General features: G+C 41.7%; 1 protein-coding gene and 1 long non-coding RNA gene across 5 annotated transcripts in view; both read right to left on the reverse strand.

Moving 5' to 3' along the window:
- GCLC (glutamate-cysteine ligase catalytic subunit) overlaps positions 1 to 13454 on the reverse strand; it is a 50510-nt gene extending 37056 nt beyond the window's left edge. For 3 of the 4 annotated variants that reach the window (XM_049653836.1, XM_049653834.1, XM_049653833.1), the window contains exon 1: positions 12840 to 13454. In XM_049653836.1, the coding sequence (XP_049509793.1) occupies positions 12840 to 12989 (150 nt within the window). In that variant the 5' untranslated portion in view covers positions 12990 to 13454. Of the gene's footprint in view, positions 1 to 9617; positions 12560 to 12839 lie in introns of those variants that run through there. The other variant, XM_049653837.1, reaches the window with a different exon arrangement.
- Positions 13455 to 18945: 5491 nt separating this feature from the next.
- Positions 18946 to 23643, reverse strand: LOC125938587 (uncharacterized). Its single transcript, XR_007462743.1, has 3 exons — positions 23373 to 23643; positions 21731 to 21814; positions 18946 to 20668 (listed from the first exon to the last, which is right to left on the reverse strand). It is a non-coding gene; the product is annotated as an uncharacterized LOC125938587 (long non-coding RNA).
- Between the last annotated feature and the right edge of the window lie 1670 nt (positions 23644 to 25313).

Below are 25313 nucleotides of genomic sequence, written 5' to 3' on the forward strand. Positions count from 1 at the left end.
CAGAGGGATGCCCTCTCGGAGAGTGGGGGGAAATCTGTATTTCTACTAAATTTTTCTAGAAACTCTTAGTATATGACCATCCATTGTTCTTTCACTGGTGCAAATACATTACTTACTCGGTGTTGCCAGGAAGGTAATTTTATTCAAATGCATTGTCTTGTTTCCCAAAGCTTACTCCTTTCAAGCACATGATCTCTTAAACATTTTTATGTATATTATCTTTCTAAAAGTGATTACAACCTCTTCTGCCATCACAATAGGAAGATCCTAAACACACTGTCACTTTTTATTAAGGCTTTGGAATTCATTAGCTATTTTATTTCTCTAACTAGAATTACAGCAGAGGAAGATCCTTAGAGGAACACCGGGCTGCCGTGTCTAGATATGCTTTTCACAGCTGCTCTCTGAATTGCTTTCTCTTGCTTCTGCCTCAATTGATTTGTATGTAGCTCATCGTAAACTAAGAAACCAGATGCCAAGCTTGCAGCAACTGTGTATAAAGTGAGTGCTCTCTGGGTAAAGGCTTAAGACACTTCTAGGAGTAAAATGCATAAACTTTGTACTTAGAAGCCTTTTGTTTACTTCCTAGTCCTCTCTGTATTTGAGTACTAAAGCCCACAGAGCAGGACCCCTAGATACAACTTAATACAGAAATGGCAGCCTTGGGGGCCAAGAAGAGAGGACCACCATCCTTAGCACAGGCAGCACTACTGAAAGTGTGTTAGATAAAAAGGTACCTTCTAGGGCACCGGGGTGGCTCAGTCATATAAGCATCTGACTTTGGGTCAGGTCATGATCTTACGATTTGTGGGTTCAAGCCCTGCATTGGGCTTGCTGCTGTCAGTGCAGAGCCTGCTTCAGATCCTCTGTTCCTCTCCTTTCTGCCCCTCCCCCCAAAAATAAAGAAAGATTAAAAAAAAAAAAAAAAGTACCTTCGGGGCGCCTGGGTGGCTCAGTCGTTTAAGTGTCTGACATTGGCTCAGGTCATGATCTTGCAGTTCTGTGAGTTCGAGCCCCATGTCAGGGTCTGTGCTGACAGCTCAGAGCCTGCAGCCTGCTTCAGATTCTGTGTTTCCCTCTCTCTCTCTCTGCCCCTCCTCAGCTTGCACTCTGTCTCTCTCTCAAAAATAAACACTAGAAAACATTAAAAAAAAAAAGTAACTTCCAAATACCTGACTTATGTAAATATGTGAACATTTCCAGCGGGAAATGAAGGAAGCACTCCCAAATAACCTCCTTAGGTTTGTCTGAGGTTTAAAGTTTTCAGAGTATATCCTTTCAAACAAAAACTTTTTTAAAAATAAAAAATGCTAACTTTCTAAGGATTGAAGGTCACTAACTCTTGAAAACACTTCAGACAAGTGCCGGTCAACTTTTACAGGTACTTTAAGATCTTTATGATCTCTCCAGAGCATTAAAATATGTGAAGCCCTGTGTATCGAGCCCATGACCCCTGCAAGTAATCCAAATGGGGCACAGTCACAGCCTAGATTCTTACTAGCTTCCAAGAAAAGGGTCAGGAAGTCTCTTGCCTAAGGGTTTTAACTCTGCTAAATCAACATCCAGTTTAAAAAAAAATAAAAGGCACTAACCAAATCCAATGGACTAAAAAAAGGACCTCGGGGGGAGACAAGACCAGTGGGTCTGTGTGAACATTTACGTAATTAGGAACATCTGGTTTGGGTTCTTTCGTAATCTTACTCTGGAAACTACTACCATATCTCAAATTCTGACCATGACAGACACAAAAAAAAACCTAAGCATAAGGAAACTTTCAGAAGAGTGTCCAACAAAGTACAACTGTAGCCACATACACTCTCTAAGGATATACCAATCCAGATAACCAAGTTTTCTGAATACCTATCAACATGTATCTAAAATGAGTTCTTTTGGCCAGAAGTCTGAGACTTAATCATGTTTCCCCAACTTCTTAAACAATGTCTGAGAACACCAACCTTTAAGTGGAGATTCAGGATCATCATTCTAATATACTCACTCCATTACAATCATTCTAAATATACTACTCCAGAGACAACTTAATAGCCACAATGGTATTAAGTGATACCCAAACTCACATGCCATCCAGTTCAACTGAAATAGTTCAATTCTGTTTCTTGCTAAAATTATAATCAAGATTTCAAGGACCCTATGAACTGTGAAGATATCCATGGGCTTTGTGCCATTTATTTTGGCCAGAAACCAATTTTTGTTTTTTCCCCCAAGTTCTCAATATGTTTGAGATAGGCTGTTGCCAAAGCCTCCAGTTCCTGCCTAACCAGCAAATCCAGTGGCTTCCTTTCAGTTCTTATCCTTCCACACCTCTCAAAAGCCTGCGAGCCCTCTTCCTGCACACAGCAGTCTTACTACCCCTCACACCGTTCCCTCTTAGGATCCCACACTTTATCCCTGTCCCTTAAAATGTGTATCCATCATGGGGCGCTGGGGTGGCTCTGTCAGTTAAGTGTCTGACTTAAGCTCAGGTCATGATCTCACGGTGACTTGGAGCCCCACGTGGGGCTCTGTGCTGACAGCTCAGAGCCTGGAGCCTGCTTCAGATTCTGTGTCTCCCTCTCTCTCTGCCCCTTCCCCGTTCATGCTCGGTCTCTTTCAAAAATAAACATTAAAAAAAATTTTTTTTTTTAATGTGTATCCATCAGGGTTCTGAGGTGCTGCCAATGTTTCCTCTCCCTGGTCTATCTTGCTCTCCACTTTGGTTTTAACCACCATCTTTAGGCCTGTGGTGAGCGTCTCCCCCCCACCCCGGGCAACTCAGATGTGGCTCCAGCTTTCTCCTGTCTACCTGGTATTTCTACTGAATGAGTACTAGGCCCCTTAAAGGGTTCCAAACCAGAATATCCAAACCAGTTCCCCGAGGAACTATCCTTCCAGGGAATCTTATTCACTTAGTCATCTAAGTTAGGAACCAGGATGAGAGACATACCTGCTCACATGCCAGGTCCTTGTACTCCTTCTCTAAAGTATCTCCTTTAACAGACAAAATCTTTCTCTCCTGAGTCTTAGGCTACACTCTTTTCTGTCTCCTAGCAATGACATGTCCTCCATAGTGTGGGCTCCTTGTCTCCAGTTATTCCTCCCAACCTATGTCACACTATGACCAAAGGGACCTAGAAGACATTTCCTTGTACTATTCTTGGACTTACAACACTAGGTCTCCTGACATGGCCTACTAGCAAGGACCTTCAACAGATTGAACCCAACCCACCTTTCTAGCCTCAACTTCTAGCCATTCCCTTTCCTCTGCTTTGGTCCTGTGTTACAGCAGTACTCTCTCAACTTCAGGCACCTCCATAATCTCACATTTGCACATGCCCTTTCCTTGCCTTTCTCCTTCTCCCTTTGAGTTCCACCAAAAGGTTCATTCGCCATCCCTAAGACCCCCAGGATCTCTAGATATCCTCCTCTCCTCCCTCCCCCTTGTTCACCCACCTTCCACTCGAGTTCAAAAGCAGCTTTTGATTTCTCTCTTCAACCCCATGACCTAACACAGGAAGCCCTTGATATATAGGAAGTACACAACAAATACTTAATTTAAAAATTATCCAGGGGCGCCTGGGTGGCTTAGTCGGTTAAGCATCTAACTTCAGCTCAGGTCATGATACTGCGGTTCGTAGGTTCCAGCCCTGCATTGGGTTCTGTGCTGACAACTCATAACTTGGAGCTTGCTTCAGATTCTGTGTCTCCCTCCCTCTCTCTCTGTCCCTCCCCTACTTGCGCTCTCTCTCAAAAATGAACATTAAAAAATTTTTTTAAAAATTATCCATCATGTGGAACTATACTGTATTATACTAAGCCAAATAGATTAGTCAGAGAAAGACAAATATCATATGATTGCACTAATATGTGGAATTTAAGAAACAAAAATAGATGAACATAGGGAAGGAAGGAAAAGTAAGATAAGAACAGAGGAAGGCAAACCATAAGAGACTAAATACAGAGAACAAACTAAGGGTTGCTGGAGGGGAGGTGGTTGGGGGGATGGGCTAAATGGGTGATGGGCATTAGGAGGGCACTTGTTGGGATGAACACTGGGTGTTATAAATAAGTGATGAATCACTGGGTTCTACTCCTGAAACCATTATTCCACTCTATGTTAACTAACTTGAATTTAAATAAATTAAAAAAATTATCCATCATGGAAATATAGCCTTTAGTGTTTTGCCATAAGTAAATAAAACTTAAGTATCAGCTTTTCTGAGGAAAACATTTTTGCAATACCATCGTGATTTTAATAGAAAAGTTGTGGGACGCCTGGGTGGCTCAGCTGGTTGAGTGTCCATCCAGATCTTGATTTCGGCTCAGGTCACGATCTCAGGGTCATGGGATCCAACCCTGCATCAGGCTCTGCCCTGAGCATGGAGCCTGCTTAAGATTTTGTATCTCTTTCCGCCACTCTCCCTCGCTTGCACTCACTCTAAAATTAAAAAAAGTTGTGAGGCTCAAATAGGCTCACCTAAGACGTTAAAAACAAATTTCTAGAAACCTAATATCTATGACTATATAATTAGATTACTTTGTCAGTAGCCAGTGAAGTACTTTATCTTAGATGAATGCTAAAACCCAAAAGGTGACAGGGTAAGGAAATAAATTCTACCATTTCTTGTACACATTTCCTGATTTTTGTAAGTTGTATGGAATTTAAAGTATTCTGAAACAAATTGTTAAAAGACACAATTAGAAACTATACACACACACACACACACACACACAGGTCAACATGAAATTCAAAACCAAATGATATGACTTTTTTTTATTAGTCTTACAGATGAGAAATTTGTGGTCTAAAGAACTTAAGTTCTATACCTAATATCACACAGTTATTTGGAGGAAGATTCAAGGCTTAGACTTGCATCTTCAAATTAAAGTCCATTCATAAAACGTATGCAAACTTTTAAAATGACTGTATTTTCAACAAATACCCAGTTGTAGGATGACAACAGTGATGCAAAATGATGAACATGACAGCATAAAAGCAAAGAAAATCTTGACTTTAAAAAGTTGGCTAAATCTTGGTTACTGGAGGTATTTTATAACCACAAGGGCAGCCAGCCTCTGGACAAAGTTTCCAAAGGAGGAGCAGAGCTTAAAAAAAAAAAAAAAAAAAAAAAAAAAAAAAAAATAAAGAGAAAAAGACCTCTGCTCAAGATGGAGTAAAAGCAACCAATTTTACCTTCCCTCCTGAAACAACCAAAACCAGAGTATATGAAAGACCAGCTTTTTCAAGACACTGGTGCCAAAGACACAAAGTGCCAAAGAGAGGTGCACAGATAAACCCAGAGGATCAGCAGAGGGCTCCTCCTTAGGAATTCAGTAGTAAGTCAATCCATACATGAGGCAAGTACCCAAAGCTAGGGCAGAATTGTATTCCCACAAGTCAGAAAGGAACAACTTCTAATTCAGGGGCACTGGGGAAAATGCTCATAAAGGTCTTGCCTCAGTAGAAGAATTAGCCCTAAACTAGAGACTTCTCTGGATCTGCCTAATTACAAAATCAGGACCTCAAAGGATTAACCTATCTCCAAATTAACTATATTCAAGAACAAAGCTTAAGAATACTCAGGAAAACCCAAGTAACAAGCACCCAACAAGGTAAAGAATCCAATAAAAGATTACCACGCATGCAAAGAAGCAGTGAAGCATATTCAGAATGAAAAGAATTAAAACTGAACTTAACCTTAAATAGCAAAGATGAAAGTATTAGCAAAGACACTAAAACAGTTATTAATTACAACTGTATCCCACATGTTCAAAAATGAGGTTAGAATATAAGATAAATATGCAAAAACCAATTTTATTTCAATATATTAGCAATCAATAATCAGAAATTGAAACTTAATAGCATTTACAATAGGAAAAAAATAGGAAACCATGATAAACCTAACAAAAGATATGCAAGACTTGTACATTAAGAATGACGAAATACTGGGGCGCCTGGGTGGCTCAGGTTAAGCCTTCAACTCTTGATTTTGGCTCAGGTCCTGAGATCAAGCTCTGCAGGGACAGTGCGGGAGCCTACTTGGGATTCTCTCTCCTGCTCTGTCTGCCCCTCCCCCACTCCTCTTTCTCTCCACTCCCCCCCCTAAATAAACTTAAAAAAAAAAAACTATAAAATTAAAGCTGTACTTGTTCTTGGGTCAGAAGACTCATTATGGTTAAAATGTCAATTCTTCCCAAACTGATCTATGGATTCAATCCAATTGCAGTCAAAACCCCAGGAGGGTTTGTTTGTTTTTGGTAGAAATTGCCAAACTGGTTCTAAAATTCATGTAGAAGTTCAAAGGGCTCAGAAGAGTCAAACCAAACTTTGCTGGAAAAGAACAAAGCTGGAGAGCTAACACTGCCTGATCTCACAATGTATTATAAAGCTACAGCAATAAAAAGAGTGTAGTACAGGCATAAAGATGGACATACAGATCAAATACAAAGAATCCAGAAATAAAACCACACACACAGACAACTGGTATTAGACAAGCCACAAAGGCCATGTACCTCTGGCAGTGGAGAAAGGATAGTCTTTTCAACAAATTGTGCTGGGGCAACCAAAAGCAACAATCCATACCTTATACCACAGACAAAAGTAATTCAAAATGGGTTGTAAACCTAAATGTAAAGCCTAAGATTATAAAACTTCTAGAAGAAAATAAGGGAGCAAACTTTTGTGATCTTGGATTAAGGAAAGATTTCTTAGATACCACACCAAAAGTATAAAAGAACAAGTGGACAAACTGGACTTCATTAAAATGAACAACTTCTCTGTTCTTCAAAAGACATCATTTGAGACAATGAAAACAGACTGGGAATGTCTATTATCTGGGAAGAATTACATCCAAAATATATAAAGAATTCTCAAATTCGGTAACAAGAGAACAACTCAGGGGGCACCTGAGTGGCTCAGTTGATTAAGCGTCCAACTTCGGCTCAGATCATGATCTCGCGGTTCATGAGTTCGAGTCCCTCATCGGTTTCTGTGCAGCTCAGACCCTGGAGCCGGTTTCAGGTTCTGTGTCTCCCTCTCTCTCTCTGCCCCTCCCTGTTCACAGTCTTTCTCTTTCTCTCAAAAATAAACATTAAAAAGAAAATGTTTTTAAAATTTTATAGTTTCCTTAAAAAGTTAAACACATCACTCCTAGGGAATAATCAAGGTAGATAAAAGCATTAAGTACAAAGACATAATGTTCATATAAATTTTGTTTGTAAAAGCTAAAAATTGGATACAATCCAAACAGTGGATAAACAAATCATAGTATATCCATGCGATGGAATACTACTCAGCAATGAAAGGGATGAACTACTTATACATGCAGCAAAAGGAATGAACCTCAAAATGTATATGCAGCTTAAAAAGCCAGACCAAAAAAGTACATGCTATAGGGTTTCCTAGATATAAAACTCTTAGGAAATGCAAATTCTACTATGGTGACAGAAAGGAGATCATTGGTTGCCTGTTAAGTGGGGAGGAAAGGGGGGTATTACAAAGGGGCACAAGAACATTTTTAGAATGATGGATGTTATTGTGATTGTAGTGATAGTTTCGCAGGTGTATACCTATATCAAAATTTATCAAACTGTACATTTTAAATATGTGCAGTTTGATGTATATCAGTTACATCTAAATAAAGGTGTTGAAATGTTTTTAAAAACCCACCTAACTTGGTTCAATCATGAACGAACAAAGATTAGCAAGCTTATTAGAATACACTCCCATCCAATACCAGCAGCACCCGTAATGCCCCAAATACAGTTTTCTAAATTTAACAACACATTCAGATGCCTGGAGTATATAAAATGTTCAGAAGCACAAATTCATTTTTTCCTTGATTTCACCACTGTGCTTTAGACATATGAATGAATGCTGTAAAACAATGTACACAGTGACAGCAGAAAGATAAAACAACTTGGCTTTATAGGTCACAAAACACTCAATGACCTATGTAAGAAACCTGAATCTTGACAATGACTATCAAGAAATAGTTGTGCTCAGTATCTAATTCTAGTAAGTCAGTGTCTAGTAATGTATTTTTAAGACAATTTAGATTGTTAAAAGCAATTTAGAAATACTAGAATTACCATCAATACCATCAAAAATAATAAGCTAATGAAATATATATCTGAATAAACAAATATAAGTTTGTTAGTTTAAAAATAAACCCTACATACAGGGATTACCTCATTCCTCAATGACTATGGCTATTTTTTTTCTTCAAGTTTGTATTTAAATTCCAGCTAGTTACCATACAGTGTAATATTAGTTTTAGTTGTAGAATTTAGGGATTCATCACTTACATACAATACCCAGTGCTCATCACAATTGCCCTAATAGCCATCACCTATTGATCCACCCCCTGTCTACCTCCCCTCCAGTAACCCTCAGTTTGTTCTCTATAGCTGAGAATCAGTTTGACCATGAGTATTTAGACGAGATATAGCAGATATTTTAAAACTTCCAAGTAGGGGCACCTGGGTAGCTCAGTTGGTTAAGTGACTGGCTCTTGATCTCCCCTCAGGTCATGATCTCACTGTTGTGTCACTCTGCACTGACAGCATGGAGCCTGCCTCCAATTCTCTCTTCTCTCTCCCTCTCTCTGCCCCTCTGCCACTCACGCTCTTGCTCACATACTCTCATTCAAACATTAAAAAAAAAAAAAAAAAATTCTTCCAAGTAAACATTTTAAGTTACCATTTTATGAGTCTTTGTTTAGTAAGTTAGGCACTTCCTTGTACACCATTTCATCAACATTATCCTATTTAATCTTAATAACCCTATGAGGTATTATCATCCCTATTTTATAGATAATAAAACTGAGGTTGAGATTAAGCAATTTGTCCAAGCTTCACATTCATTTACACTCAAATGGCTGCTTTTATTCATTCTAGATTTATAGCTCAGGGTTATGTTACTTTTCCTACAGGATCATAAGCTTATTAATCAGCAAGCTATGCATTTTCTAAATAGTCATTTAAGCATTCTTACCCTACACAAGCAAATTTGTAGTTCAAAGACCTATCAGCACTGAATATACCCCACCCCAGTTTTACTGGCTTTATGCAAAGAACACACTCAAGTATTAAAGGCATATTATATTTTCCTAAGATCACATGCACTTTTCTGCATACTACAGGACAATTACCTTCTTAACTTTGACAGCCACAACACTGGGTTAAAAAAAATTAGAAAAATTAAACGTTTGCTTTCAAATGTTGTTTCCTGACACCTTTACAACCTGTAGTGTGAACTGTATAAAAGGAGATTTGATGAAATCTCATACATCGTAAATAATCCAAAACCTGGTATAAGGTGTTTAAGAAATGGACCTGGAGTCAGACAGATTTCAACTCTGATAATGCCTCTGCCATTATTAAGTAGCAGAAAGGCCAGGAAGGTAACTAACACAAGAGTGATTAGGAAAAAATCAAAAGTTGTATTTAGTGCCACGTTGGCAGCATACATTTCCTAAGTTGGTCTTTTAATGAGTACACTCTGGTTATAAACAAAAACTGTACCTGAAAAGTTGTGTCAGCTGTGAAAAGGGAAGGGCTTTCTTTTTTGCATACATAGAATGCTTAGCAGGCAGGAGAGCACCCAGGAACATCCATCTTACCTCTCCCCCAAAGCCCCCATCCTGGGGCAAAATGAAGTGTTTTCCTGGTACCCAGGAGTTAGAACGTCTATTTCCTACAGAAACAGAATAAATGGTGGCTAGGGTTAGGACCGGTTAAACCAAAGGTGAAACATACATCTGTAAGCTGATCTGGGAATCTACTCATGCATAACGTTGTCACAGGAGAATACTTTGGAGTTCCAAAAAGCCAGCATACACACACCTTTACAGTACGACCCATTTTTATCCCAGCGGCTGGTGGCAGCCTTCTCCTTTCCTCAACAGCCTGAAGATTATCTATCTCCAGGTGAATTTCAAAGAATAACATTCTGGTTTGAAATTATGTACGTTGCTTTTTAAAAATCTTATTCAAATTATACTCAAACTATAAAAGTTAGAAGGGAGATTCCAACCCTGTCATTTTCCAAAAGAGGAAACTGAGGCTCACCATCACACAGGCAGTTTGGCAGGCCTTGGACTACAACATAAGGAAACTACAACTCCAGGGTTCCTTGTGATAAACACTGTCAGGTGTAAATACTGTCCTAGTAACTAGGGCTGAGCATTTCCAAAAGCGGCAGGGTCTCCTTCTAACCACGGTTTGAAGGCCTTTTTTTTTTTTTTTTTGGAGGGGGTGGGGTGGAGAAGAGGACTTATGAGTACAACACCAAAATTTCCCAATAAGAGCAGTAATTTGGTATCACACCAACACAGTCCAAATATCACATCTCAAACACCATTTTCTGTCTGGCAAGGCCATCCTTCATCTCCAGGGCCATACCACCCACCACACCCTTCTCTACTTTTATCTGCCCAGCCTGTTTCTGTTAATTCCCAAGGCTTCTGCATGCAAACAGGCTTGCTTGCTGTCTGACCCTGACTGCAGACTTCACTTGGTGGATGTGGTCTGTGAGTCCCTCTGAGCAAGGAAAACTGCTAACACTGGAGTGGATGACTGCTCTCCTGCTCTTTTCAAAGGCTCGTCTCATCAAGGAAGCCTCCTGTGATAAATAGGACAGTATGGTTTTCAAACTCCTTAAGTGGCCACCATACTAAGAAATAATTTACATGTGACTCAACACATACCTGCTCAACATGCTCTCAAATAACCCAAAAGTTTGACCTAATACTGTTTGTGGTAATTGGTACTCTTCATCTTATTCCATTTTTTTCTTTTTTTTTAAGTTCTGAAGAGAAGAAAACAAATCTAGGGAAATCCAAATTTATTTCTCAACCCACTAATGGATCATGACCTGCATGTAATAGTAACGTTCTGGGGCGCCTGGGTGGTCAGTCAGTTAAGCGTCCGACTTTGGCTCAGGTCGTGATCTCACAGTTCCTGAGTTCAAGCCCTGCATCAGGCTCTGTGCTGACAGCTCAGAGCCTGGAGCCTAGAGCCTGCTTCAGACTGTGTGTCTCCCTCTCTCTCAGTCACTCCCCAGCTGGAACTCTGTCGTGCTCGCTCTCAAAAATAAACATTAAAAAAAAATTTTTTTTTTAAGTAGTAATGTTCTGTAACGTAAATGAGTAATTACTTTGACATGATACTAGAAGGAAGCACCAGCAAATGTTTAGGCATGAGACTCCTCCCGGCCCCCGTTCAAAACATCACCCTCTCTATCTGCCCAAACAGAGATACCACAATGGAGAATTCATGCCTGCAATACCACAGGTCAAGGATCTAAGAGAGAACCAACTTCAGGGAACTAAGGTTTCACTTAAGCGCCATTTCAGGAGAAGAGTGGGGGTCCCCCCCCCTTAACCATCTGAGCAGTCTTCACAATCTCACTTCTTCTCCTTACATCAGGCTGCCTATTTCTAACTTGACTGTCAATACTTGAGGGTAGGAATTTTACTCTTCCTAAAAACCCTATACTCTGCCCAGACATGATTGAAGCAGAATTTTCAAGGGGGCTGGAGAGTAGAGGATAGATCGTAAAATGCCCACAATATACAAATGAACATGTATAATATCAGATGCTGTGAAGAAACAAAGAACTTCAGAATAAAACTGAAGAATTACCAATAAACACAATCCTGTACACTCCTTTTCTGTCCCAAGTATGACAAACCCCTTCTAGTAGATATGTGAATGACTGATCATTATACTTTTCTAACTTAAAACAGCACAATTCTTTCAACTGTAAAAAAGCAGAATTATCTTCCAATCTTAGGAACAGACAAACTAGTTTTGCAAGGAGACACAGATATTCTGCATTGGCGTACCAGCACCTTGACGCTTAGGTCAAGAGTAATAACATGGACTAAAGATAAGCTTACACCTAAGCAAGCCATGGAAGACAGATGGTAAAAACAGACGCACTTTTCAAAAAAAGCATTTAATTATTTGAATTGTATCTACATGCGACTTTCAAAAACGGAAGGGAGAGCGCAAAACGCTTTGGCAGAAAAAAAACTAAATCCAAAGGGGCAATGCTTTCCAGATCTTTCCCATAAACGATGGTTCAACATACTGAGAATACAAAAACATTTCACCTCTAGGCAGAACACATGTTGAAGCACTGATTTGTAAAGTTTAGACATTGGATCCAGGCCACGGAAAACCACTAACAAATCCCAACTGTGAAGCTTCAAGAATTCCCATTTAGAATTAAACAGGACAAGGAAGTTTCCTTCCCTTTAGGAAAACCGAGCCTTAATTTCTACAGAGGTGGTGCAGCAGAAGAGGGAGGAGGGTGAAGAGGGTGCGAGGTGACTGATGAGAAGTTGGGAGGTTTAAAACGTAATCTGCATGAGATGGGGCAGAAGCGAACATCCTTAAAACCTGACTCCTAGCAGCAATGGGCCTTCTAGGACAACTTTGTGCCTCTCTCACTGAGCACAAAAGCCCATTTTTACACGGGACGGTAGATCTCGAAACGCGGCCGGCACATGTATCAGACTGAGAACTCCTAGAAGCACCAAATGTCACACCTGCTCGAGCTCGCGCCCTCCCAGCGCCTACCCCGTTTTTTTGAATAAAGGGGGAAACCCGTTAAGAATGAATGAATGGGATGGAGAAGTCTGGTGAGAAGGCTCAGGCAGGGCCCCACACCCCGGACGCGCGCCAGGCGAGGGCAGGGACAGCTCGTCCGAGGACCCTAGAGGCACACCGGATGACACGGACCACCGTGGGGCCGCGGGGCGCGCCTCGCAGAACAAAGGAGGCGCGGGGTGGCCTGACAGGGGAGCCAGGCGGGGGCGGAGGCCGTGGGCGCTCACCTCGTCGCCCCACTTGAGCACGTCCTTGTGCCGGTCCTTGACGGCGTGGTAGATGTGCAGGAACTGGAGGATCCCGTGCCGCCGCACGTGGTCGGCGTGGCGCTTGGTCTCCTCCCAGCTCAGCGGCGAGCCCTGGGACAGCAGCCCCATGGCTGCCCCCTCCTCCTTCTCGGGGCTGACGGCTGCCGCTCGCTCGGGGCGCTGGGCGCGAGACGGACACTCAGCTGCCCGCACAAGACGCCGGAGGCAGCAGCTGCTCCGCCCCGCGGGGGCGCCCTCGTGCCGCAGCCGGCGGAGAGAGGGAGGGTCCGCTCCTCTCCCGCTCCCCCGCGCGGGTCCTTGCCCCCCGGGTGACCGACTCAGGGGTCCGGCGCACCGCACGGGCACAGAGGCAGAGGGCAGGAGGGCAGGCTGGGCGGCTCTCGGCCAGGCGGCCTCGCCCGCTCCGGCTCCCGCCCCGCTCCTGCTCCCAGGCGGTGGCGACAGACCCCACCGCCGCGGTGCGGCAGCGGCTCCCGCTTGTCTTTGCCAGTGTCGTGCACTGGCTTCTTCCTACTTGTGACCAAGACCTGCGCCGCCACCGAGCATGCCCAGTCTTCCTATCTGCTCGCTCGCCGCTCCGAGGCGCGATCCGTAGCTCCGGATTTTATAGACTACGGGCGAGGGGCGGGGAAAGAAGGCGGTGCAGAAGAGGAAGCGTGGCCAAGCGCCCAAAGAAACACTGAGGAGGCTGAGGAGGAGGCGTGCGCAGGCGTGGTTGGGGCGGAGTCGAAGGGGAGGAGCTCACCGGGGGCCGGGAGAGTGAGATTCGCCCCTCTTTAAGCAAAGGAAACGTGTGGAAACTCGTTTTCTCTAATCCAAAGAGATAAACTTGGTGTTGGAGAAGAAATTTGATCATTTGAATTAATGAACAACCCTCTATATTCTTTGTGAGGTGAGAAAAGCCCTCACACTTATAAAAAAAAAACAGGTGAGGGCAGCCAGGTATGGTAATGACTCTGTAGCTTGGTAGTCAGATAAAACACCTGTTCAATTCTCGTTTCCACTATTTACTGACTGTGGGACTTTGGGCAAGTTATTTCTACACCCGTGTAAACTTATATTAATTCTATCTTTTATGTTGTAAGAGTGTGCACGATGCAGACGTGCATAGAGTTGATGACCAATACATTACCTGGTTATTAAGAGAAATACAAGCTTGTGTATTTATACCATATGTATATATATGACAAGTATTTCTGTATTCTGTAATTATTTGACCTATATTCTTTGCACAGACACCATTCATTGCAACCAGAGGGACTCTGTCAACATCTACAGATGGATTTATTGATGGAATCTTCTCCAAAAGCATATCCCTCATCCAAACCTAATATTCATCCATTATGTGACTAAAATGATGTTCATGTGAGCTTACAAAAGAGTAGAGGATTTTAGAAGCAGCTGGGGTTGACCCTATCCTGGTGGCAAACAGAAGGAAGGCGGTATCTCAGCCCCAAGTTATTGTTCAATAAATATGTGTTGACAGAGTGCTGATGTGTCAGCGAGGGAGAAAGTGACAGCAACTAGATCACACACATGAGGCCAAAAGTGTATTCCATGAACTACAAAGTTAACATTTCTTAAGCACTTATTAACTAACTGCTGAGAGGCTATATGACAGAAGTCCCTTCTCCCACACCCATCCTATTGGATGTGCCCCTCTTAGGGCTTGGGGACATGGAAACCCAAGGTTTGGTTATAATCCTACAGTGGAGTGTGTGTATGTGTGTGGGGTGTGGGGGGGGCGTGGATTTGTGGGGGTGTTTGAAGCTCAGGAGAGGTTTCAATCCCCAGCACACAGCGAGGATAAAAACCAAGCTTCATTCTAATTTGTTCACAGCCAACTCGACCTCAGCTGCTGCTGCATCCACTCTTCTTTGTACCCTCTGCACCAGCATCACCAGGCTTGTTTGGTCCTGGCTTTCCACTGACTTTTCTGCTTGGAAATCTCCACTTGACACATTCCTGTTTATCTGCTCAGTCCCAGTTATTCCTCTCCTTAATTTGGTTGCATTTGTACATGCCTCTAGTTCTACATTATGATAGAATAATTTTAAAAGTATCTCTATACTGACTTCCTCTGGGATAGAGTTAATTTATGCCTCTTATATCCTCGATTCTAGAAAAGTGCTTCCTATGTATCTTACTTCCTAAGGAAGGCAGGTAGTGTGGGGATCTAGGAGAGCAGTGTTGCTCATGTTTCACATGCAAGTGAGACATCTAAAAGATCATTTTTTATTCTCAAAATCTAGCATTTGCATGGGCCTGCATTGTTCAATACAATAGCCATCAACTACATGTGGCTACCGAGCATCTGAGGAATGGCTAATTTGACTGTAAAACTAATTTCAGCTTTATTTTAATCCACTGAAATAGACATTTCAAACTTGAAATTCCATTTGGTTACTGGAAAACTTTTACATAAATTTGGAGCAGGTTGGGAATATGAATTTACTTTTTTGCCTGTTAATTTTATAAAATGGAAATACAGATCAAGTATTTCTATTGAAAACTTAGTGGCCTAAGAGACCTACTGTGAGTGTAATACACATACCAGATTCAAAGACCGTACAAAAATAAGCATGTAGATACCTCATTAATAATTTTATATCAATTACATGTTGCCCTAACAGTATTTTGAATATGTTAATATACAGTATGTGCTTAAATTAATTCACCTGTTTCTTTTCCGTTTTTAAAGGTGGTTAATGGGAAATTTAAGATTATCTTTGTGACTCGCATTCCACTTAATTGAAACAGCACAGGTGTAGACATTTACGCTTTGCAAAGCACACATTTTTCTCCTACACCTGCTGCATTTCCTCACAATACCTGAAGCTGGACTCTTGGGAGAGTGTCAGTTTCATTTTAATGAACAAACAGGTATGGGGGGGGGGGTTCAGTAAGAGATTTAAGTTCAAGTCTAGCCAAAATTCTAGATAGCACTGCATGTAGTGAGAGCGCTGTAATTTGAGTCACTCAGTCCCAGGTTCCGGGTGACACAGAAGGGGGCCTCTCTTATTCGAATTCTAAACAAGCACCACCCCCCCCCCCCGCCCCGAGAGCCCCTGGGCTCAGGACAATCCCAAATGGGGTGCAGCATGATGGTACTATTCGGCAGTTATGTCAAATGTAAACTGTGGCCTCCACAGTGCTTTAATCAATTGCTGTTACAAGGAGAAAAAATCCCCAGCACAGATCAACGGAATTACAGTCAACAGTCAATCCCCTCTATTTGACAGTGTTTTTCATTTTTAGGTTTACTTCTTCGGTACTTCTACGAGTAGGTTTTCAGCGACTAGCCCCAGACAGATCGTTCAGGGCTTTAATGACCACTAACGGGAAACGGTGCCCATAGACTGCAGAGTCAGCTCTTCTTCAGGCCTTGCTCAAAGCGGATTCCCGGTCACATCTTCCGCGGAAAAAAAGCCGGACTCAGTAGGCTCTAACCAACCGTTGCTACTGGCGATCAAGACGACGCTTTCACCTTTCACACCTCCTAGCCCCGACAGTCGCAAGCCCCGCCTCCAGGGACGCCTGGAAAACTCGGACCACGGAGCAGTGAAGCTGGGGACCCGGAGCAACCGCGGGGCCGAGCTGAGCATGCTCGGAGGGCGGCTCGATAGCGGGAGGAAGCGGCGCGGGCGGCCGGCGCTGCACGCCGCGTCGTTGTTGTGATACAGCCCTCGCCACGTGACTGCGCCGGGCCCGCCTCCAGGCGCACGGTGCCGCCTCCCCGTGACTCAGCACTTTGTGCCTGTTCTGTGCTAGAGGTCACTGCCGGGATGCTGCTTGGGGCAAAGTTTCGGCCCTCCACTCCTGACACTCTCCCATCCCCCACACCTGGCTGCTGCTCCTAAGTGTTGCAGCAGCCATTTCAGACTCATTGGTTTTCGGGCCTCTTGAGTACGGAGGGAAAAAAGTCTATTTCCCTGTGGTCATGCCAGTTCCAATTTTCCCTGAGTCAGCAGCTTCCGATGATAGCCTGGAGCTGACCGCACAAAGATCAAACGAGGAAAGCAGAGGGACTTTTGCCTAAGGGTCTCTAAGGGAGAAATTTGCAGGTTCAGGCCGCTTTGCGGTCACCCGCCCCAGCCCTTACTGCTCTGTTTGGCTTGAACGTCCTCTAGATGGTATCCCGGCCGTCGCAGTAATTTACTCTTCATGGTGCACCTGCTTTATGCCGAGCACTTTGATCTAGAATCCATGGAACAATCCTGGTTGTTGCCATGTTTTATAGATAAGGCAACTGAGATCCAGTAATAGTAACAGGTAGTGGCTACTCAGGGATCTGAACTACAGTGCACTTTCTACTACAACTCATAGTCTGGGTGGAGCTGAAGGCCTCCTTCTGTGGGGCTCCTGTCTTCTTGATGCCACCTCCGCTAAGGCCTCCTCTCCTCTGACATTCCCTTTCCCCCAAAAAACCTCTGTTCTGACGGTGAGGTGTTTAAGATTTTCTTGCTTTGTGTTTTAATTATTGGTAGAAACAACTAGTTGTTTCTCAACTCAAGTGCATACAGTACAAAATGCAAAAGATGCATGAAGGATTTTTTCCCTACCATCGCATTGTACTTAGAATTTGACTACATTGAAGAAATACCCCAGGGCTTTATCACAGAAGAGCAGTGCCCAAAAGACTGTGGTCTTCACCCTGGCTCAGGGGAGCGTGCCCAGTCCTTCTAAGCAAAGTTGTGTTTGTTATCATCAGGGACACTTCCTTCTTCACCTGAGGTTTCTCTCCCAGCCTAAACATTCTCTGATGTCAATACCACTAAGTTAGTTGAAAAAGTGCAATTTTTTTTTTGTATTGTGTAGTATTTCTAACACATGTTGCTGAGATATGTTACTGTCATTCTAAGTCGACAAAACACTGAACCACCATCAACTTGATTTTTAAAGCCGACTTTTAGTTCATATGGATTTTTCAAAAATAAAAATGTGCTTATTTTCATATAGTCACAAAAGGTTTGCTCCCTCAAGTGAGGCCTATATTAAGATGAGGAAGCTTGAGTGTAAAGAAGATGGATAGGAGTCAATGGGGTGAGATTAAAGATGTGGGAATGAGAGAGGATGCCTTTAGAAGATCTCTCAGGAGACATGATGGAATCCGGGACACATGTGAAATGGTGAGGTTTTTCATAACAGTATCACGATCTTATCAGATGCTAGGGAAGCAGATAAGGAGGCCAAGATTGATGTGTTGGGACAGGGAAGGTAATAGCTCATCCTAGTAGATTCACTCTCTTCACTGGAGTATGGTTAAAGAAACACAATTTTTTATTGCAGACATTTCCGAGCAAGCAGAAAAGTACAGAGGACATAGTGTAATGTACTTATTACCCATCTTCAGGATCACCACATAGCTAATCTCATCTCAGATATTCACCCCCTCCCATTAATTTAAAACAAATCTCACTGGCATCTGATCTCAGGTAGTTAGCTTTAAGTGACAAATGTAAAAGACAATTTGAGCAATTGGTACTGAGGGATGATCCAGGAAGATGAAAAGGAGAAAGCAATAGGCTAATCCCTTACTGGAAGTCAATTTCCTTCATCCTAAAATTGGAGACAGGTGATGTTATCCAATTGTTTTTATTCCAACTTTTCTAGCTATTGTTCCACATTAGGTGACCTTGCATTTGAAAACAAAACTAAAAAACCCTACTTGTCACATGTGGTATAAACTTTCACAGTGGCTGGCATGGGTAATTATTATTGTCAAAGGAGGCCCACTGTCAAATATGAGTAAGGTCTTTAAGGCATGTATTTATGTTTTTGAAGATTCCTATTTTTTCTTCCCATTGCACTCACCTTTATTCACATAGATGTAAGCTTCATTCTAGATTAGATAACACCAAATAATTGACCTTTGGCACACAGCAATTTGTGGATGATGAAATGTGAAAAAGTGCCAATCATAATTACACCCACGTGGAAAGGCAACTATACTGGATACCAAGCAATTTTGCTTCAATAAAACATGTCCAAAAAGCAAAAACAAAAACAAAGGAATAACATAATTGTACTTCCGGGAGGTATTTTTCACACACGATACCCCCTGCTGCTGCTTATTTTAGTACTTAGTTATTTAATAGTTATTTTGAAGGGAAAAATCAACTCATGGAAAAACTGCCTATCCTACAATGCACGGGAGAGCCCCACACAAAGAACTATTCAACTCAAAATGTCAACAGTGTGAAGGTTGAGAAACCTTGGTCTACATGTATTAGGATTAACTCTAAATATTACATGGGTGCCTTTCTTTAAACATTTTTAACGGGCACCTGGGTGGCTCGGTTGATTAAGCAGCTCAGGTCATGATCTCACGGTTTGTGGGTTCGAGCCCCGCATCGATCGGGCTCTGTAATGACAGAGCGTGGAACCTACTTTCGGATTCTGTGTCGTCTTCTCTCTCTGCCCCTCATCCGCTCACACTCTGTTTCTCAAAAATAAATAAATGTTTATATGTAGCTATTGAATATACCACTAGTCTCCAGTGTGTTGATGGGGCCCATGATAAGAGGGAGTAAGACCACTTCTTTATCTTGTTTCTCTTTTCCTTGTGGCCACTTCCTGATCTAGCCCTGGTCTACTCTCCTAGTCTTAGTTCTTGTCCATGTGAGACCAGTAATATATCAATATCAATATTAAATTTTTTTAATGTTTACTTGTGAGAGAGAGAGACAGAAACATGCACATGTGCGTGCCCATGAACAGGGAGGTGGCAGAGAGGGAGAGAGAGAGAATCCAAAGCAGGCCTGGTGCTGTCAGAGCAGAGCCCTGTGTGGGGCTTGAACTCACGAACCATGAGATCACGACCTCAGCCGAAGTCAGATGCTCAACCAACAGAGCCACACAGATGCCCCACCAATATTAATATTAAGCTGCAGAGTTCTTAGTGCCCTGCTTACATTTTTTAAAAATTCAGTTTTAAAGAATAAAAACTCATTAGGTCTTAGAAGCTCTGTTACTACTGGACAGAGAATATGGCATACCAGAAAAGTCTTGGCTTGAGTGTTAGAACTGATTTGGAATCCCAGCTCTGGCCCCTCTAGCTCTGTGACCTTGGGCAAACTCCTGTGCTTGAGTTTCATCATTTGTATAATGGGGGAAAGCGATACTTTGATGAGTGCTTGTAAAGACTGAAAATAACATGCGGAATATCTGACACATATAGTGAGGAGGGGGAGGCTCACTGAATGGTACTTCTTTTTCATCAATTAAGGCAAGGTAGGAATTTTAGGAGACACAACATCACTACGTTCAAGTAGCAGTAAGCTCAGAAAATATCTTCCTGCCACAGATGTTTTCCGCTGTTGCAATGGTAAAAGGTTGCAGTTTCCTGGAAAGACACTCCCCTATTACTCAAAAGCTTAGCACCTGTAAAAGCCAGGGCCACTAAAAACCGTCTCTGGCACTTTAATTTTTAATATTTTGTGATGACAGCCAGTGTTTTCGCTGTAAGAATAGTTTAAGCAAACCTTCACTGGCTCTTCTACCTTCTCCCTCCCCAAATAGACACCTGTACAAAGTAGAGAACAGCTTGCTAGTCAGCAGTCAACTCCATGGCCTTGGGTAGGAACTTTATGGAACTATGCTTAAGGTTATCAGGCCACAGCTTATATATAAGGGGATGCCAGTAAGTTCACCAAAGACAGAGTTGCTATGAAGCATCACTTGGTGTGGACAGCTCTGCTCTGGCACAGTCCAACGGTCACTTTCAGAGGAGTGTTCAGCCAGGGAGATGGGCACCAGATAAACACGTTGTTTTGCTTATCCTTGATCTAGGGAAGGAAGGGGAACTAGTGATCAGGAAGATTCACATTTATCCCCCCACCCACACCCCCCTGCAAAACAAGGCAGAGCTTCCCAAAAAGCATGGCTTGGAATACTAATGTGCCCTAACTAGCAATGGGATACCAAAATGACATTCCCTTCAGCCCTTGCAATGGCAAAGCAGGACCTGATTTGGGTGGCCAGAGCCTTCTGGTCTGGTCACATCTCACTGTGGACAACAACATCCTTTACAGTAAAAACATTCTCAGTTTCAAGGTGTGTGATGTTGTGAAAAAGGTTAGGAAAGATTTCTATGAGGTGTTAGCCCATTTTACAGAGGAGGAAGTGGAGGCTCACAGATTAGGAAGCACACTCAAAGGCTAGCCAGAGACTTGTAAATAGCAAGTAAACAGCAGAACTTGGATTTGATTCCAGGTCTCTTTGCCTTCAGAGTCCAAATTCATTCCACTTTCCCTCTCACTGCTGAAAACAAAACTCAATCATATGTATCAACAGTAATACTTAAATTTTGAATAGGCCTTTATGGCTTGCGATGTGCTTTGGCAGAAGAAATGGGGAGTTGAGGGGTAAACGAATGAACATTTCTCTTATACCTATACTGAATCGTTTCCACATACAGGGAACTAATCAGGGTTCACCTTGCCCTCAGCAAGGTCAGGGGCACAGTCCTGTAGTTGAGGGAATGTGTGATGGGGAAATTCACTAGGTTTTCTAAGTTGTAATTAGATTGCAATGGTCAAAACAACAGCTAAAACCTTGAATGTGAGAACGTGTCCTTGGAGATAGTATTATTATTGAAGTTAGAGTTAGGCACTATCTTCTAGTTTTTAAATAACTAAGACAGTTTTTTACAGATGTCTTCTAATACTTAAGAACACAGATGAAATATGTCCATAAACTAGCTGTGAAATTAGTACCAGTGTTGATCTGGGCTACAAAGAACTTTTGGAAGTTTGGACAATATATAAAGTTCTGTGATTATACAACTAAGGCAATTCTCTGCCAGTTGAACTAAATTTGTGTTTATTTAACAAATATGTACTACGTACTCACTCTGCACGGGTCCTGTTCTTGGTGCCGAAGATACTGGGTGAAAGGGAAGAGCAACATTCTGTTTTCATGGAGCTTTCTTTCTAGAGTGAGAAGACGGACAATAAACAAGAATATAAACTCAGTAATTTTAGGTGTCATTATGAAGAAAATAATAAAGAGCACCTATTGTTTTTGTGATGATTTATGTGTGTCAGACTGGTTAGTTCTGCTAATGATTTAGCTATGAGTGCTGTGATTTGTACCCTGAAAAAGACACCAGCCCTGGAGAATTTCCCTTTGCTCAGACTGGGGATAAAATCTCTCAGTTGAAGAATTTTTCCCCCTTTATCTTCAGGTAGGGCATACAGCTTACTTCTTAGATGATTTCAAAATGAGGTAATCAGTGAGGAATGCTATTGAAAGATAGATGCTTTAGTTAACCTTTGATAGTCTCTGGTTTCTGTTATGAATCTACAGACCTTAGAAGCATAATATTTAAAACAGTATGTAAAATCTGAAGGGTTTATGAGAGATTTATAACGGGATTTATTCAGTAAGTCAAAATTGTGTCAAAATGTCAAGGAATATTTGATTTGACGTTAATTAAATTGACTGGACTTGTTACATGATTAGGGTTTTATTTTTTCAAACGTTACTTGGGGATGAAAATGATAATTGATAGCATGCCTTTGCTAACATTACACGATACTATTCTGCAGGCAGACCATATTGATAAAAAGTTCCTAGTGCAGATGGTGGAATGCTTTAGTATTTAAAGCTAAAGAGGAAAAGTGCAAATAATCACATTTTTCAGAAATTTGGTACATTTGATAATGTCAGATTTGTAAGATATAAATAATCTAATCCATACTCAGTATATTACACCCAAAGTGGCTTATGAATCCTATTTTTTTTCCTTGTAAGAAAACAATATAAATTCTGCTTGAAGGTGGCATCCTCAATAAGAGTTTTCTCTCTTTTATCTATTTAAAATTTTTCTAGATGGGGGGGCACATGGCTGGCTCGGTCAGTAGAGCACCTGACTCTTGATCTCAGGGTTGTAAACTTGAGCCCCATGTTGGATGTAGAGATTACTTAAAAAAATAAAATCTTTAAAAAAAATTCTAGATGTAAAAAAGGAGATTCAACTAAAATATTTTAACTAAAATAATATGACTTGAGGTTTCCAAGTTTTAGTTTTCAAGTTATGGCTAGTTTATACAGTTTTGGCTGTTTTATATTCAGATGATTATAAGGTAGTTTGTTTAAAAGGCAAAAACATGCCAACGTAAGCCAGCAAATATTTATTTGAACATTTAAAGTCTGTTACCAGCTCAGTTCAGCTAATGTGTTGTTGCATGATTGATGAAAGCTGGCTTTCTTTTAATTGTACTTAGGACACTGCAGAAATAATAAAAAACAATGGCTATTATGTTTCATTTTCTCTGAGGCTTGTAGTTCATTAATGTCATTAGTATTGCATTCCCAAGTCCCAGGGGAAGGACACAAAAGCTGATGCAGATTATGAGAAGTTACCAGAAAATGGGAGAGAGGAAGAAAGAACAGAGGGAAAAATGAAAGAAAGAAGAAAATGATAATAAGAAGGAAAGGAAAGAAAACAGGAACAGCATGGGTTAGTGTCTTAGATTCCTGACGTACCAGCTCATTATGATTCACTCACTCATTCCTTCAAATATTCATGTGATAGTGATATTACTTTGGGCAGATAAATTAATTTCTTCACCTGGGTTCTGGAAGAAAGAAAGATTAAGAAAAAAAAGTAAGAGGGGGTGCCTGGGTGGCTCATTCGGTTAAACCTCCGACTCTTGATTTCTGCTCAGGTCATGATCTCACAGTCACGGGATGAGCCCTGTGCCGGGCTCTGCGCTGAGCGTGGAGCCTGCTTGGGATTTTCTCTGTCTCCTCTTTCTCTCTGCCTCTCTCCCGCTCATGCTCTCTGTCTCTCTCTCAAAAAAATAAATAAATAAACATTAAAAGAAAAAAAAAGTAAGAGAAGAAACTGGTGGAAATGATCATAATTCCAGCCCTGGTTCATCATCATTGTGAGGGTAAACAATATAACATATATGAAAGTGCTTTGAAAAAATTCTCTATAGAAGAATATTCTCTATAGGTACTATTAATAAGAGGCAAAGGCCCATTCACCATCTAAAACTGTGTTGGCGGTTTTGCAAGTGGCCTTCCAGATGGACTCAGGCCCCAAAGCACAGACAGTAAGATGGACATCTTTTATCTTGTGAGAAAAGAGTGCAGAGTGTCCAATATTCAAGCTGAGTGTATGAGGGTATGGTAGGAACAGAACAATGTCTCTTCAATGGCCTATGGTAAAATAAAATTAAAAAAAAAAAAAACACACTATAGCTTTACATATTTAAGATATGATACCTTATTGTTTGGGAAGAAATTGGGTAGATGATTCATTCTACAAAACAGGAAAAGATCAAGGCAGCTGATTCATCCAACTCAAGGCCAGGATCAGATAATTATGGAGGCTGCATTCCACTGACGGAGGCCATAGCGTGGGTCGGTCACTATGTGCACACTCTTAAGTGTCCTTAATTGTAACATTTAATTGTAACAATATGAGGTGGGCGACAGTATCTCCAGTTGAAAAATTTGAGGATTTAAGCCTACTTGTAAAGTGACATAGCTAGTAAATGGCAGAATCTAAATTCAAATCCAGGTGTTCACCACCTTGCTTCTCCCTTTCAGTTCTCTAGGCATCCCTCTGCCACCTGCTCTTCCCCAATTCTGTAGGAGAACAGAGTCCCAGGCCCAGGGACCTCCTGCAAAGTCAGCTGTTGGTTCTGAGGACACTGAGGTCAGGGACCTTTCTTTCCCCAGCCCTTCCCCATTTTCTGTAGCATTTCTGGAGAGTGTGGGCATTTCCTCCTCATTTCTTGTGGTGATGGCATCCATCTGGTTGCTTCAGTTTCTGCATCAGTTTCCTGCTTCTCAGTGATGGTCTAGTTCCGGTAGTCAGGGACTACTTTGTGGGGATTAACAGAGGAGCTGGGAAGGGTGGGGGTTCACTAAAAAGAGGCAGGTAAAGTAGTAAAGTAAGGGTACTGAGGAAATATGAATAGATCTAATGAATATTTATTAAGTGCCTACTAGGTGCCAGGTATGGTGCTAGGTGCTTGAACAAAAAGGTGAGCAAAAGGCATGGTAGTTCCTTCACAGTTTACAGCCATGCTGGGTAGGAAGAGACTGGTGTTAAATAAGGAGCCATATGAATTAATGCATAATTTAAAATTATTATGCTTTATGACAGTAAAAGAGTGTCATGACAGAGAATAAGGGGAGGAGGACATAGTTTAGATGGGACAGGGGGTGGCTGTTTCAGGAAAGGCCTCTCTGGGAAAGTGACATTTAAAACAACATGTTTATCAACTGAATACTGAAATACTTGTATTGTTGAGGATTTCAGAGTAATAAAATTATTAACCTCTGATGAAAGTTACAGGTAATAGTAGGGAATACTTTTACTTTTATTACACACACAAACTTTTCCTACAGCTTTTATTTATTTATTTTTATTTATTTATTTTAAATGTTTATTTATTTTTGAGAGAGAGC

The sequence above is a fragment of the Panthera uncia genome, assembly GCF_023721935.1.
Source record: "Panthera uncia isolate 11264 chromosome B2 unlocalized genomic scaffold, Puncia_PCG_1.0 HiC_scaffold_24, whole genome shotgun sequence".
Lineage (NCBI taxonomy): Eukaryota > Metazoa > Chordata > Mammalia > Carnivora > Felidae > Panthera > Panthera uncia.